The sequence below is a fragment of the Agelaius tricolor genome, unplaced genomic scaffold, assembly GCF_023055355.1.
Source record: "Agelaius tricolor isolate 1412-34295 unplaced genomic scaffold, bAgeTri1.0.p SCAF_6, whole genome shotgun sequence".
In the NCBI taxonomy this organism is placed as follows: Eukaryota; Metazoa; Chordata; class Aves; order Passeriformes; family Icteridae; genus Agelaius; species Agelaius tricolor.
Window position 1 is genome coordinate 37,980,378 of NW_027269266.1, and position 15,569 is coordinate 37,995,946.

The following is a 15,569-nucleotide window of genomic DNA, read 5'->3' on the forward strand; positions in this document are numbered from 1 at the left end:
ACTTGTCATTTGTCTACAACTTCCCCCAGCACCTGGAAGGGGACACTTGTGACATTACTAAGAACATGCACCAGTGGCAATTTCAACTCAAGAGTATTCTGCAGCAACCTCTCATGGTGACAAGACTACAACTTTAGCTGTTTGAAAAGTTATTACCTAAGCAATGGTCATCAAGCATTACACATTTCTTCCAAGAACAGCCAAAGACAAAATATGCCTTCCTTCAGAAAGCTGAAGGTAATTATTAGTTAATACATCAACCACCAACATGGTTTTCAAAGTGAGACCTACTCTTCCACCCTCCCCCAGAGAAACCCAGCTATAGAGTTGATATATGTGGACTAGGAAGTAGACCTGGTTTGAGGATTACTGTTTTCACATGCAAATGCTCACCTTTACATTGCCTCCAGGATCTGGAAGTTTATAATCATCAGCCTGGGCTACCATAAATGCAAATACAGTAAATACCCAGTCATACACCAAATCTCTGAATGTGACAGGGAGAAATTCATTATCTTATTTAACAAAGCAGCGTATTTCAAGTTATTTCTGTGTTAGGACTAGCTAAAATCACATATACCAAATGGCTTACAGTAAGTTGTCTCCATCACCAATGAGAAAACCACACTGAACTTTCTTGTTTGCCTGGCTTTTCAAAACCTTCTATCGATGCAAAGCACAGAATACAAGTAGTAGGTATATTCTTTGACCTTGAGTGATCAAATTTCTTCAGATCCCTATTTATATTTTGCCCTTCATTTATATCTTTACAGCAAAGGCAACTTACTCATGCTCAAGAATTAAAGCCTTGCACTAACATTATTTGGCTTCACTCAACAGAATATGGCCATCTTCTCCCTAAACTATAAGCCAACAGGCTACCTACCAAGCCTGCACTACACAAAAGTTATAAAGAATTGGAATTTATTTGTGTTCATAAGTGGACTAACTTCACTACATTTAATCACATCAAACAAAACATTGTTTGACAAATAACGTTTCCTATCATGTCAAAATAATTTGGTGGACAGCTGTTTCATTTAAAAAGTTAGCATCCTACCCCTATTTATTTTTTTCTCTATCCTGGTGATAAAATTTTTTAACCTTTTTTTCTGTGTCCTGCTCTAAAGTCTCAAATCTATAATTTTACTTAGCCTAAACATGAATCTTCATTCAATTGACTTTCAGGAAAAATACTCTCAACTTCTCAATAAACTGATCTTCTCCAGCTGAAGCTCTACCTAAAGCATCTGTGTATAAAAACAAGGCCCAAAAATGTTTATTCTTACAACACACAGAACCACGTACATTTACATATTTCAGTAAAAGCAGTCAAAGTTGATCTAGCAAAATACACTGCACAATATGCTGAAAAAAGCCCTCTGGTTATGTTTCTAAAAACATGTAAAGCAATTGCAAGCATTTCATATGGCAACAGCAGTTAAGGCAGGTAATGGATGGCAACACTGATGCCAACAAGCAAAAGAAAAGGTTGTTTTTTTTCTGACATATATCACCTGTTTGAAAAACTCAAGAATTTCCACAAAAGCTTTAATTACAACAGCTTGTACAATACAGTTACAATAGTTTTAATCAAATTGCTTGTAATTGCAATCTAAAATTAAAGCTAGTTTTGTAAACTTAATTCATAAGCTGAGTCATTATGTATCTGCAATTCAAATTCAAATATTAATTATAAGTATCTGCTTTATTTCTGCTTTATTAATTTCCTTTTTGATATCTCTCAATTGCACACAAGCACAGCACAGTTAATAAAAAAAAAACAAGCTGAAAAAGGAAAGGATCCCTGCTACTCTTGGGTTTTATCACTTCCTTAAATGAGTCATAACAATCATCAGATGCTATCTGTTTGTTTTTATATAAACAGTTTTAAAATTCATGGCTGGTAGGGTGTAGCCATTTGACAAAAAAATAGAAGAATTTACCACTAACAGGAACACCAACTGTGGCTATTCAGTAAGAAGTTCTCATTTCCTTTTTTGTACACAATCTCTGTTTGGAAATATGTTTGACATGTTAAAGAAATGCATGTGCCTACATAACAGTATAACTTCACAATAGTGCTGCACAAGCCAAAGGAAAAAAATTCCAAAAATCAGTAGCCTAAAACAAGCAGTAAAGTTAAATACAATCTTTCCTATAGCTATTTTTTCTTTAATAGAAACAAAGAAGCAATAAATCTGGCAGTAGTCTAAAGAATCCTACCTTGTTGCTTAAAATGTTAAAGAGTTTGCAATCAGTCCTTTGATTTCACGGTATAGTCAGAGAACCCACAGCATACCTTCTTCTAAACATTCTGGTGAGCAACTAGGAAAGAAGATCCTCTAGTTTTGTACTCACCCTTGTAAGCACCAGTAGCATTATTTAGTTAAAATCCCTCTATAAAAGAGACAGAGATGAAGAAATTCCTAGAACATAGACTGAAGCCACAGTGTTTCCACCTGTAACAAACTAAGTTTACAGATATCACAAACAAAAAGGAAAAAAAAAATTAGGTTTTTCAAAAACTGAAGCATCTCCAGTATGGTAGAACTGTCTCTGCTCTACATAATGAGGTATTTATTAAATGCTGTTAAATATTTCCAGGTAAGGGAGATACCTATTATTACAGGCACATGATCTGGAAAAACATGAATATGAAAATCTGTTGTGTTTGGTCCCTCCAAGTTGAGAAGCCAAGAAGTTATGCAACATCAGCCAATGCAACAGCACCAGCCAGCTAAAAACTCTAATGATTACTGTTACTGAATATTTGCCTTGAAGAAATAGCAGTCATTATAAGTTTACAGCACGGAAGTTGTTAAAGTAATATTGACATGGCATGCCCATCAAAAACCAGCTGCAGGTAGACCAAAGCATTCACATGAACATATGTATTTTAAATCTATATTGTGAACAGAAGTGCATGGTAGTGCAATAGTTTCACAATATAAACCTGGGTGCAGCACATTGATCTACCAGGGCTCAGGCAACAGATGGCACAGCAGCTCACAGCCTGAGTTACAAAAGGCCCAAAATACCTTCCAAGTTCATGCAATGTTACAAGGAGCAGTCTCACACCAGCCAAAGGAACAGGTACATCAGAGATCCCAATTCCAAGAACTGCACAGGGAGGATGTCACCATCCAGATGCCGGCCTGCAGGAAGCCTGTGCTGCTCCTCCCTGGCTCACTGCTGTGAATCACAGTGGCCTCCCTCACCCTATGGGAGCTGTGCTACCTTTGAGCTGCTGAGCAGGCCAGGTGAAAGAGCTGCAGGAGATCAACATATGGCACAACAGGGAAGATAAGCAGGAGGTCCTGGGAGGTCTGCTGTTTGCCAAACAATGAATATATCAGGCTCATCCAATCCTCAAACTACTGGACTTTCCTGCTTATCCATATGGACACCAGTGACACCTCCAAAATGCAACAGAGCAAATCAAGAGTGACTACTGAGCGCTGTGGGCAAGGAAGCCCATGCAGTGTTTCTCAGTCTCTCCACTGAGAAGCAAAAGGCTCAGAGCAGATTAGATGCTTCCAGAGGGTCAGTGCATGGCTATAGCAGAGTTTTTATGCTATGACCACAGAAACATCTTCCAGGAAAAAGGATCCATCTGACAAAGTATGGCAGGAGTGTATTTATCACCAGGCACAATAAGTCTGTGAGTATAACTTTAAACTAGGCATGGTGGAGAAAGGCTGTCACTCTGAGGAGAAGTGAAGATGTGGGAACACAAGTCTGGAGGCTCACACACTTCTCTCATGGAAGTGGCCTGTCTGTGAGCCCATCTCAAGTGCTTCTACACATCGTGGGAAGTAACAGGATTCCGTCCATGCACCACTGCAGAGCTATAACCTCATGGGAATTAGAGAGTGATGGTGAGACAGCTCACATGGTTGAGGTACTACAACGGAAGGTCAAAGATGCTTTAGGAAAAACAGCCTGGAAAGGTAAGGAACATGGGTTTCAATCTATGCAAAGATTCCTGCTTTGCTTGGAATGAGTGACAAGGCACTGAAGACCTCATAGGTAAGGATCAGAGAACAGTCCAACATGGGCAACTTTGTATTAGGTGCCTGCTACAGATCTCCTGATTAAGAAGGGGCTGTAGCAAAAGCCTTCATTTGAAAGCTTAAGGAAACTTCATGATTGCAGACACTCCAGGGCCTAAAACAACTAGTATCTGCTGGTAGAGTATAGGCAAACACAAGCACTGCAGGAATTTTCTTGAATTTGTTGAAAATTACTTCTTGGTGCAAGTCACCAATGACCCAACTAGTGAATATGCTCTGCTGGACCTGTTGCTCCCAAACAAGGAAGAAGCAGATGGAGATGTGAAAGCCAAGAGCAGCCTTGGCTGCAGCAATCATGAAATCATGGAGTTTGAAGTCCTGAGAGAGGGAGAAAAGACAAATACTACAGCATCAGTGCACAACCCAGCACATAGTTACAACATGGCAGTTCAGAGTTACTTCATGGCTCTTCACTTTCACCTGGTCCAGGGCTCTGCATGCACAATCTCCCAGGAGACCACAACAGAGGGTGAAGGCAAGGCCTGTGAGTACTGGCTGACCATTAAGGACAACATCCTCAAAGGACAACATGCAGGAGTTCAAGCAGGCCTGACAATGGACCACTGTGAAAGAAAAGGGAACCTGTGGCTGAGCTCAAATGCAAAACAGAATACATGAAAGGCGGAAGCAGGAGTGGGAGGAATATACAGACATTATCTAATTGTGCAGGGGTGGAGTTAGATAAACTAGAGCTCTGCAGTGGTTGAAAATAATAATGGAGACAAAATGCACTATGAAAGGGAGAAAACACACTTTTAATTTCTTCATCCAAAAGTGAAGTTATACAGCAGAAATAGAAAATAAATCTTTGTACAACAAGGTGTTATTCACACCAGCATCTGCTTAGCCACCCTTTACTTAAAAAAGAGAAAATCTGAAGAATTAGGGCTTCTAAATGCAAACTGGAAATCTGATCAGTTAGCAGTAAATGTGATTTACAGTAAGCTGTATTAGCTTACTCATAAGCCTGTCTAAAAGAAAAGAAAGAAATCACACATGCTTTCACTTAGCATGATTTTTGAGATTCAGGACACAGCAGCCTGAATCTCTTGACATAGCAACACAATTTTTGCACTGAGAAGCAGTCACAGTTGAGAAATGGACACCAAACAAGATTCTGTTCCAACAGCTCTGTGAACAGATTTGCTTTAACCTCTTTCTGTTCTTTGGTAACAAAGACATACATGCAAAGCAGGCTGATTAGAGATTCTCTAGTCTTCTGATTATAATATGCCAGTGAAACAATCAGTGTGTTCACAATGTTCAGCAGCAGCATTTTTTGTGGAAGCAAATTCTTAACTTTTTCTAGTAAGGAATTACTGGCATCACTACCCCTGCCATAACCTAGGTATTCACAATAACTTAGCTGCCTTTTTCTTCATCCCAAAATAGATCCCAGTCAAGACACAGCCAGCATATATTTAGTAGACATTAGTCATGGAAAATGAAAAGGAATCAGCTTAGTGCAAAAATAAGTAAGGGAAAAAAGAAATGTCCACTTTACATTTTAGGGAAGCACAGTTTTTTAAGACAGCATTTCCACATACACACTCTAAATACATGCCCCCATAGTAAAAACACAGTAACTGAAAAAAACCATCCAGGTTTTCATACAAGTCCTCAGTTCAGCCCACCTGCAAGCAGATCTCAGCTACCAGATCCTCAGAACTATAGCTGCACTGTAAAAGCAACAGTAGCAGAGGGCAGAGTAGGTCAAACAGCACAATTCCAACACACAGGGGATGCTTCTCTGTAATTCCCACTTCCTCTCCACAGTTTCCACCCACATGCCTCATTCACAGGAAGCTACAGTTTGTCTGGAGGCAGACTCCAGACATTCTGTTAAACTGAGGCAACAGTGTGACAACAGGTGCCCAATCTGGAAGCATCTATTTAAGTTTAAAAAAACCTTCAAGTCTGTTTTCAAGTTTAAAAATATTCTGATATTTCAGGATACTATCTTAGCACTACTGCCAAAAATGTAAGTCTAGATGCCTTAGAGCATATGAAAAACATCAGTACTCATTCTGTAAAAATTGTCGAAAATTTAAACTTCCAATGAGTTTGAATAAGAAAAAATCCAACCAACCAACAACTACAAAAACCCTGAGCCACAAGAAATCTCAAGATCTCTCACAGTAGGATTCTGGGAAAGAAGATGACTCACCTATACTTCACAAAGTATCATATAGTGAGAGTTCAAATGAAGACTTGAATAAGGTTCTACTCTCCAAGTTGGCAAAGTGTTAATCTAAACTCATCTTCAAAGCAGAAGACAGAATAGAGGGGGAAAGGGAAGGTCTAGGTGGGACATTACTAAGGATGTAATGCAGGGGCAGAATCAAACTCAGAAAAAACTTTTAGAAAAGCTAATCTTTTATCTTCTGAAGGAAGATAAAATACAATGAGTACAGCACTGGGAATGCTTCTGCTAAAATGGGACTTGCTAGAATTAATAAGCCAGGGGTATTTCAAGGTTATGAAGCACTCCAGCATTGCTGAAACAAGACAACTGACGCCAGTATATCCAAACAGGACAAACATTTCATTACAGGGGTTTGAGTCATTTTAGTTTAAGGTACTGGAGAAGGAAAAACAAAAGCTCAAAAAGCTAAAAGAACTTTGAGCTAGCAGCCTTTCCTGGGCAGAAGTCACAAGAGCATCCAGACTGACAGATATCTAACACCACTATGGATCAATATTCCAAAAAGCTACTTCAGCTCCAAAAAGCAACACAAGGTGTACAAAGGCTACAAAGCTCTACTCATGTGACACTGGACAATTTACAGAGACAACTGTAATTCCCACAAAGAGCAAGCATTCACTTTTTTCTCCACATTTATGAAAATGTAATAGCCTTCCTGCTGTACAGTCCTGGCACTGTTACTTGAAGAATAATACACTTAGTCTTCTCTGCAGGTAAAGAAATGAATAAAAAATTGTAAGCCATCCTCTAAAAACAAAATGACTGAAAGCACTTTATGAAACAAAGTTTTCCAAACTTAGGTAAATAGACAGGCTGATACATAACTAAAATGGCTCCATCTACTGGTTAAAATGTACATTTTATAAGTTATGACACTCTAGTTAGGGAATGTAATTCCCAGTGAAACTAGGAACTCTGAGGGTGCCATACACAAACACGAGACTCTTAGACAGATAATCCCTTCTAACAACTGTTGAGATACGCTGGCAAGGTAGATTTGAGATCTGAGCCATTTCAAATACATGTTGGTCTTTTTTAAAAATAATGTAATACTTTCATCTACGGATAATTTTGCAAATGTAAATTTAGAAATGCAAATATTTAGGAATATTGCAAGATGATCTGTAAAATAATCAAAATTCTCATTTTACATTCAGACATTTTCTAATCTACACAGTTAAGTAATAGTTGGTGCTCATCTCTATGTCCTTACTTATTGAATTTCACTATTCATAGCACTATTTCAAAACATTAGCTGGACATCTATCTTCGTTTTAGCAAAAAAAATCTGATGTATCCCTAAACTTTATCATTCCAGGATGTGCTATACCAAAAACATTCATGACAGACCTTCTGTAGCTGTTTGTGTATACTCAAAGTATACTCTATTATTTTATCTAGCACTAGTTATAGAGCAGTTCTCTTTACTAAGTATTACTACTGCTTCAGGGCCACGAAAGGTCCTGTGCAACAGATACCCTCGTGTAATGGGAATCAATATTCAAAGGCCCACAACAAATTTTGTGACATGTCAAAAGTCACCTGCAGAGGCAGATAAATGACATGGATATAAACCAACAACTACTCAACTTGGTACACCCCCCACTTACTCTGGACAGAAAATAGAACTACTACAATGAAGCATAATGGAAGTTCTCAAATAACAGTTTTTGACAGCCATGGTAACTTTTCAAGAACTCAGAAAGCCTGCCAGACATACACTTAAAAGCTTACAGAGGCCCACAACACAGTCCAAGCTGTATGAGGTATGCACCATACCCAAACAGCACACCAGAGAAAAGCAGCTTGTCTCTCCAAAGTCATGGCTTCAATTCTGCAAGGCTGGCAAGCCACTACAATTCTCTCTGATCAGGACTATTTAGCTAGGGCACTGCCACACAGCTATAACTGTATTGCTTGAACTTGTGCAGAGCATTTGTTCAGCCAGATGCCACAAACTTGTGGGGGAGGACAGTTTCCTGCACAGTCCTCAATTATGCAGTACAAACATACCCTCGGTTACCCTTGCCAGTCATAAAGGCAAAGCACCAGTCTGAGCTCACTATGTGAGTAGGAAAAATAAATTGTATGCAGAGACCTGTTGACTTCACATCACAGAAGCCCCATGTTGAATAAGATGACAGCAGAGGACAGTGACTTGCTTATTTCAGCAAGCCACCTGATAACGTGCAAGCACATCTGTTAAAAAAAATTTAAAAAGCTGTAGCCAACCACACAGCCACTTCAGAAAAAGCACTGTGACACTAATGCCCTCTTCAGTGAGATAAGGCAGACCACAGTACTTTTCTGGTTTGATTAGGAAAGCCAGAAGGAGATCCCTGGAAACATGCCCTTCTCCAACAGAGCCACTTTCAGTTCTATCATCATCTACAGTAGAATTAATGATAAAACCAGATGTGTTTCATTGAAAGAAGACACAAACAAACCCATTACTTAACTATACTGCATGGTCTACAATCTTGTGAATATTTTCATATACATGAAGTAGTATCAAATACTAACAGAAAAAGTTTCCATCTACTTTAAGAAAACAAAGTATTTTGAAAATATTACCTGCAAAACATCTAGAGACAGAACTGCACTACACATTCCTTTAAATGCTACTTACAGCTGTTGCAAAGAAGCCCACCAAACATTACAGTAACAAACACCATAATGACAAAAGATAGAAGATAGAACTAAGATCACTCATATGCAGTATCAAGTATTTTTAATACCATAACTGTAACTGTCAAGCTCACCACTGTATAGAAAACAAACTACCACGTCCCACCCCTATTTTGAAAAACCCAACAAGAATTACCATAAGTAGCTGTTGAGGGAAGAGGAAAAACAAGACAAGCATACAACTCCTCCTTACACTCACAACCTCCAGCTGTTTTCAAATCAGATTTCCTGGGGCTGTTGCTCATCCATTTACTAACCTCAATGTATCTGTCTTCCAATGTTTGTCCAAACTCCCCCAAAGTTCACACTGTATACATTGTATAGCAAATATACCTGTGAATCCCTACACTGAGTTTCTTTTGTTTGTTTGGAACTGAGCACCTAAGTCTGATTTGACTGTGCACCTCCTCTTCCACGCTCACCTACTTTCTCCACAGGAGTTTTATAGAGCCTCACCATATCACTGTTCCATCATCTCTACTAGGCTGAGAAGTCCTAGACTGTTGAATCCTTTATCATCTTTGAACTAAATTCATATCCTCTTGTTATTCCATGAACATTTTCCAATAATAATGCATCTTTCCTAAGATGGGGAGGCAGAACATCTAAGAGCATGTAAGGTATGAAAGAACTGTGGATTTATGCAGGTATCTTTTTCCTATTGTATTTTCTAGTCATCCCAGATGCTCTGTTCATCAGTTGCTCTCTGGTTGCAATAACTATCAGGCATTTGTTTCACCTCGCCCTTCCAACTTTCAAGTACGTATTGCCACCAATCAGGTTCTTCAAAACACCAAAGTTCCAAACACTTATTCATTCTCTTCTGTAAGACTGGACCTAAGGTACAAAACAAGCAAGGTTAAAGGATTTTTTTTGTATTTTTTATTAACGAAATGGGAGGGGGAGGGGGCAGCATGTGACCGATAGAAGTGCTCCTCCATAAGAGAGACACCAATCTTAACTCATTACATATCTAATATTCTATGAACACAGAAACAACACAGGAGGAAGGAAGAAAAGGAATTTTTAGGAATTCCTCTGTTTGATTAAACTTTTGTATTTTTAAGCCACAGCAATGAAGTTCTCAGATTTGATCTACACTTTTTTACTAAGTCCTTCCATCTTATTGAGAGGCTTATTTCTCAAAAAGGTCTGCACATGTAAGCAGTTTCAGCAAGCTTTGCTAGCAGGAAGGTAGCCTGTACTGTCAAGAAACACAGGATTAGAAAAATTACGTCAAACTCTATTGTCAAAAACACTCATCTTTTGGATTAAGTAGCTCTCTTGTATATAAAATTACACCTCTTGCATATGAAACCCACAACAAATCCAATACTACTATACTATGCAATTGCCCAAAGATCAGCATGTCCTGTCTTTCTGTAAGCCATTTAATTCATGTGTTTTCTCCAGAAATTCTTTTTTTCCAGTTCCTACCAACTCTTCTGCCTTCTCACTTTTCTAACCTGTCCTCTCACTTTTCTAACTGTTTCATCTCAGCTGGAATTACCTCCCTAATACACTCTGGCACCAAGGTCAGATATTGCTGTTGCAAGGAAACCAATGTGGACCACTCCACTGAGTATCTCTGTTCATTACAGCTGCATCAAAAATCACCATGCAATAATATAGGAGGAATTCATCCCAAAAAAATTAATTTCTGTTACAACAGAACCTAAATGACTGCTGCCAGATCAGACAAACGTGATCAGGGCACACTGACTTTCATGACATTCGCAATATTAGTTTCATTTGGATTCACCTGAGGTATCACCTGAGATGGTAACCATTACCATCTTCCACTGCAACCCCACACTTGAACCTCAAAGTTTTTCCAACTCCCTGCACACAGTTTAGCATCTCTTTGTTATATACAGGAAGTATTCTCCTATACAGAGGGAATATTCTCCTGCCAGCTAAGAAGAGATACCTCATAGAGGGGCAAGGTAGTTTTAACATGAATTAAACCTACTAAGCAGTCTGCTCTTACACAGAATCTACCGTGAAGAAGTTAACATGAATTGGGAATATACCTTTTTTTGCAGCAGTGACAAGACAGAGAAATGGTCTAGAACACATCTGCAAAACCTTTCAATGTGAGCACAAGCATTAACATACAAAGGCAACATACAAAGATTGTAACATTTGCAAAATTCATGGCCCTTTGAACCACTAAGTTATCAACGCTCCTGTTATAACAAAGGAAAAACACACTGAACATACTGATGTCACAGGAAGCCAGCACTTCATTAGACTGCCAATTTTATCAAATGTGACTCAAGTCTCTCCTTGAAGAGTAACGGAAAGATGATGAAAACTCATGTGTTTTCAGTGTTATTTTTCTGTCCATCACAGCATTCTTTGTGTTTCAAACTACACATCCCTCCTCTTCAGGCACTGAAGACAAATCCCTGCGCGACACCTTTTTGGAAAAGGCCCTGAAGGAGAACATCAGAGTAAGAGCTCAGAGGCTCATTAACAAAATCCAGACCTTGAGTCATCTGAAGGGAGGGGAAATTACAAGCGTGGAACCACATGTATTTTTCAGCAGCACAGGAAGGCAACACATGCCTGCTTCACTGAGCCACCCGGCCCGAGAAGGAAATGAACCCAAGCTCCGTAGTTCTACCCATGTCCCCCTCACCAACACTTGTACTCCCCAGGAGCAGAAACCCGCCGGCGGAGCGTGCCCACCACCCGAGCCGACCCCGCCGCCGTGCGACACGAGGACAAGGGGAAGCTCGCCGCTTGCCATGTGTGCGCACTTCTCCCTCGCCCAGGAACTCGTCAGCCAGCGGGGCAGGGAGAAAGGCGAGGCCAGGGGCGGCCGCGCCGCCCACCGCCGCCGGCACAAGCCCTGCGGGGCTCTCACAAAGGAACGGGGGGGTGGACGGGGCAGCCGCGGCCGCCGAGCACCCGGAGCCCGCGGCCGAACAAAAGGCTCCGGCCCCGCCGCCGCCCCCCGGGGATGGCGAGGGGCGGGGGGGGGGACACGGCCGCGCGCACGCGGCCGGCACGCGGGGACACCGGGCGAGAGCGCCGGGACCCCCGGGCGAGGGTCCCGCCGCTGAGGGCTGGGCAGCCACGGCAGGGGGCAGCCCCGCCGCGTCCCCCGTGCCCCGGCGGGAGGGCAGCGGCACGACCCCCGGGCGGGACGCGGGGCAGCGCTGCCCCGCGGCGGCCCCTTTGTGCGCCCCCCGCCGCACCGCACCCCCCGTTACCGTGGTGAGCAACGGTCTCATCTGCTCGCCCGCCCGCTCCTCTTCCATCGCGGCCCCGCCGAGATCGCCCGGGAGACAGAGCGAGAGAGAAGGGCGCGGAGCGGCGGACAGACGGCGAACTGGAACCGGACGCGGGGGCTGCGCTGCCTGGCGGAGGCGGGCGGCGCCGGTGCCCTCAGGACGGGGCGGCCGCGACTGCTCCGCCGCACCGGGGGCTGAGCCCGGACCGCCTCGGCGGCGCGCCCGCTGCCCCCGCCCCGCGCCGCCGGCCGGGCCAATGGCAGCAGCGCAGCGCGGCCGCGGCCCCGCCCCCGCCGGGGCTGGAGCAGCGCGGGGCGCGGGGGCGGCGCGCTCGGTCCCACGCGGAGCCGCGTGGCGGGCCCGGCTCCCGCGCCGCCGCCGCTGCCCGGGCCGGGAGCGCCGCCGGACACAAGGGATCGCATCCCGGCGGGACCGGGAGCCAGGGAGGGCAGCGCGCTCCCAGCGCTGCCGGTGACTACGCCTGCTTAATGCTTGCCGTTCTTTCCTTTTTTTTTTTCTTGACACTCTTCGCACTTCCCGGTAACTTCTGCCAGCCAGCCTCTTACCACGCAAGCCGAAATTTTCCATGCCAGGTGTCTGCCTCGGGCTGATATTTTTTTTTTTCTTTTGGAAAAAAGTAATGAAAATAATTCAGTCATTTCCAAAAATAATGTTATTTGCCCTTGCATAAATAGTCCAACAATCCTTTATTCAAAAAGCTGGGGGGCTGGGAGGGAGCAGTATCAAGGTTGTACTTCTGGCTGCCCCTGTAAAGCTTTGCTCCAGTGAAAGTTTTCAGGAACAGCTGTTAACACTTGTCTAGTAAAGATAACTTTGCCTTGTCTGCCTCTGTAAAAATTACACCCTCCTTGGGCTCATTCAGTTGTGAAACACCTTGTGCTGATGGGGCTGAACATCCACATACAGCAGGTGAACCATCCCTTTGTGCTTCCTGTTCTTTACTACATATTCACGTTGCCCTGGGGCTCCTCCTTACACCTACTTCCACTACACTTTAGGGGGATTGCATACTGTGGCTCCTTTTTCCACCCTGACACTCTGCAGAATCTGTATTTGCCCACAGCTGAGCTGTCACTGAAGCTCTAACATTAACACTGGGAGGCAGAGAGGCCACAAAGCTCCACATCATGTGCAATGCAGCCAGTTCCCTGGATCACTTTTGGGATGCTCTCGGCTTAGCATTTGTTACAGTGTCGGAACTCTGAATGGCTGGGAAGTGTCAGGAAGAAAACAGCAGTGTCTCCACTGCAACAGGGCCAGTCCCAGCTTGACTTCTGAAAGAAGCAAAAAGTCTAGAGTTACTTGATGAGAGGCACAGAAGTTTCAGGATCAGGCAGGGATCACGGGAGATGCAGTGTAAAAGTGAAGGCAGGCAGGCTGAGGCAGATACAGCATGGTCGAGACAAAGCAAGGCGAGGGGATCTCAGCTGGACTGGGTCTCAAACAAACCCTCTCAAATGGAGACAGAAGAGCTTCTGGCCTTATCAGCCGTTTTGGAAGCAGCAAATGAAAGGAATGCGTGCATCAACAAATACTGTGCTGAACTAAGAACACTATAAAAGGAGGCTCTGCAGAGCCTGTGGACAAAAATATAAACCTGGCTGTGGAGGCAAAGCAGGCCTCTGGCACTGCCTACCAGCAGGAGGCTTAGCACAGCCTCAAAGAACGGCTTGAGAAGGAGAAGGAAAGGCTTCTGACGTTTGCCTGAGCCTGGGGAGGAAGAGCTGATTGGTGACCAGTAACCCTCTGTATGCTTTTCAGGAAAGGTGCTGGCAGAGCCAGATCAGTCTGCAAACAAAATTAGTTCACCATTTCTCTGAACAGAAGCAAATGCCCTGGAGGGAATAGCAGGTGCACACACCGTTGGATGGCACTGGGCACAGATGCAATCCTTGCAATCCTAGTCAGAGCTCCTGACCCATACAACCTGGAGGGAGGTTTTAAATTAAAGATTTGGCATGCACCTACACCAGGTCACTAAAACCTGCACTTTGAGAAATGCATCATTAGTGTAAACTACACCTGCCTAGTTGTACTGAGGAGATGAAGTAAGACAAGCTGTGCAGAACTGATTGAATAGGGAGCAGTCTTAACACATTCTTCAGTCAAAGATTATGACCCAGAGTTTTAACAGATAATAAAGCACTGAGCACAACCACCACAAAAATAATAACCTTGATATTAAGGGCCTTGATACACCTGCAGTATAACTGTGACCTATTCTTTCCTTTTTCAGGAACAGTACTGGCAGAGTTTCAGCCCAGTTAAACCATTGAAAATGGTCTTGTACAAAACAGCACGGGTATAAAAAGGAATGGATTGCAACTTCAGGTCCCACATAATTGGTGCTAAATATGTCTTGGCAGGCAGATTGCAGTGGTCCTCCATTAATATTGGGATGAACACAACCCATCTTCACAAGCACTGAACTTCTCCATTCTCTGGGGATTCAGCCCAGAGAACAGTAATAGCTAAAACAGGACTTCCCATAATGTGCAGTGAACTACAGTTTTTAGTGAGGTTTCTCAGGGGACAGCAGATGAAGGGTTAGAGTGATAAAAATGTTTGGTCCTTCAAAAAGGAGCCTACTGATATGAATGCCAGTTAGGTTTGGCATAAAAGGATGTTCCTTTCCCCTTGATCTCTGAGAAGGGATCTCTGACAAGATGCTCTAGCACTTTTTTCAATGCCATCAGAGAATGCCCAATGGACAAATCAAGGTTCAGTAGGGCAGTAGGGCCCAGCATTCATCCACCTTATCTCCTTTGGCACTCTGTGGAGAACAACATCTCCAGGTGAACACACAGTCATTTGCTGAGCTGAAAAACTTGTTTGTTCATTGCATTCCATCTGGTCACCATATGTATAGCTATAGCAGAAAAGGCCAACCTAGTTTCCCCATACCATGCTGCCTGAGTGAAAAGAAACTGATGCCACTGTTTACAACAAATTGACCAGACCTTCAAAACACTCAAAACTTACCAAACCTCCCAGAAGTCATTATCAAAATAGAAGCAGACCAGCTTTGTGTATACGAATATGAGTGCAACTGTCCCTGACACACCAGGTGACATATTGGTCCTTGTGTGGCATGGAAGAGGCAGACCATCAGTATCTTTAATAAGATACTGTACCTGGTCCACTAAGAGTGGCCTGATAGTGGTTTTCCTCCACTCCTCTTCCTCCCTTTACCTTCCCCACCCCCTCCCCAAACACATTCTTGGACATAGATGGAAGCAGCAGAAATTGCTGGGTAAGCCAGACCTCTGATGAGGAAATTGCCTGTCTCTTTAGGGCAGTGCCATAAGAGTCAGCTTTGCATTTTATTCTCCCACT

At 43.0% G+C, this 15,569-nt stretch overlaps 1 protein-coding gene across 4 annotated transcripts in view; it reads right to left on the reverse strand.

Annotated features, from left to right (window-relative positions):
• SLC4A7 (solute carrier family 4 member 7) overlaps positions 1 to 12,432 on the reverse strand; it is a 93,894-nt gene extending 81,462 nt beyond the window's left edge. For all 4 annotated transcript variants that reach the window (XM_071429401.1, XM_071429398.1, XM_071429400.1 and 1 more), the window contains exon 1: positions 12,192 to 12,432. In XM_071429401.1, coding sequence (XP_071285502.1) covers positions 12,192 to 12,239 — 48 coding nt within the window. In that variant the 5' untranslated portion in view covers positions 12,240 to 12,432. The remainder of the gene's footprint in view (positions 1 to 12,191) is intronic.
• Positions 12,433 to 15,569: the final 3,137 nt, after the last annotated feature.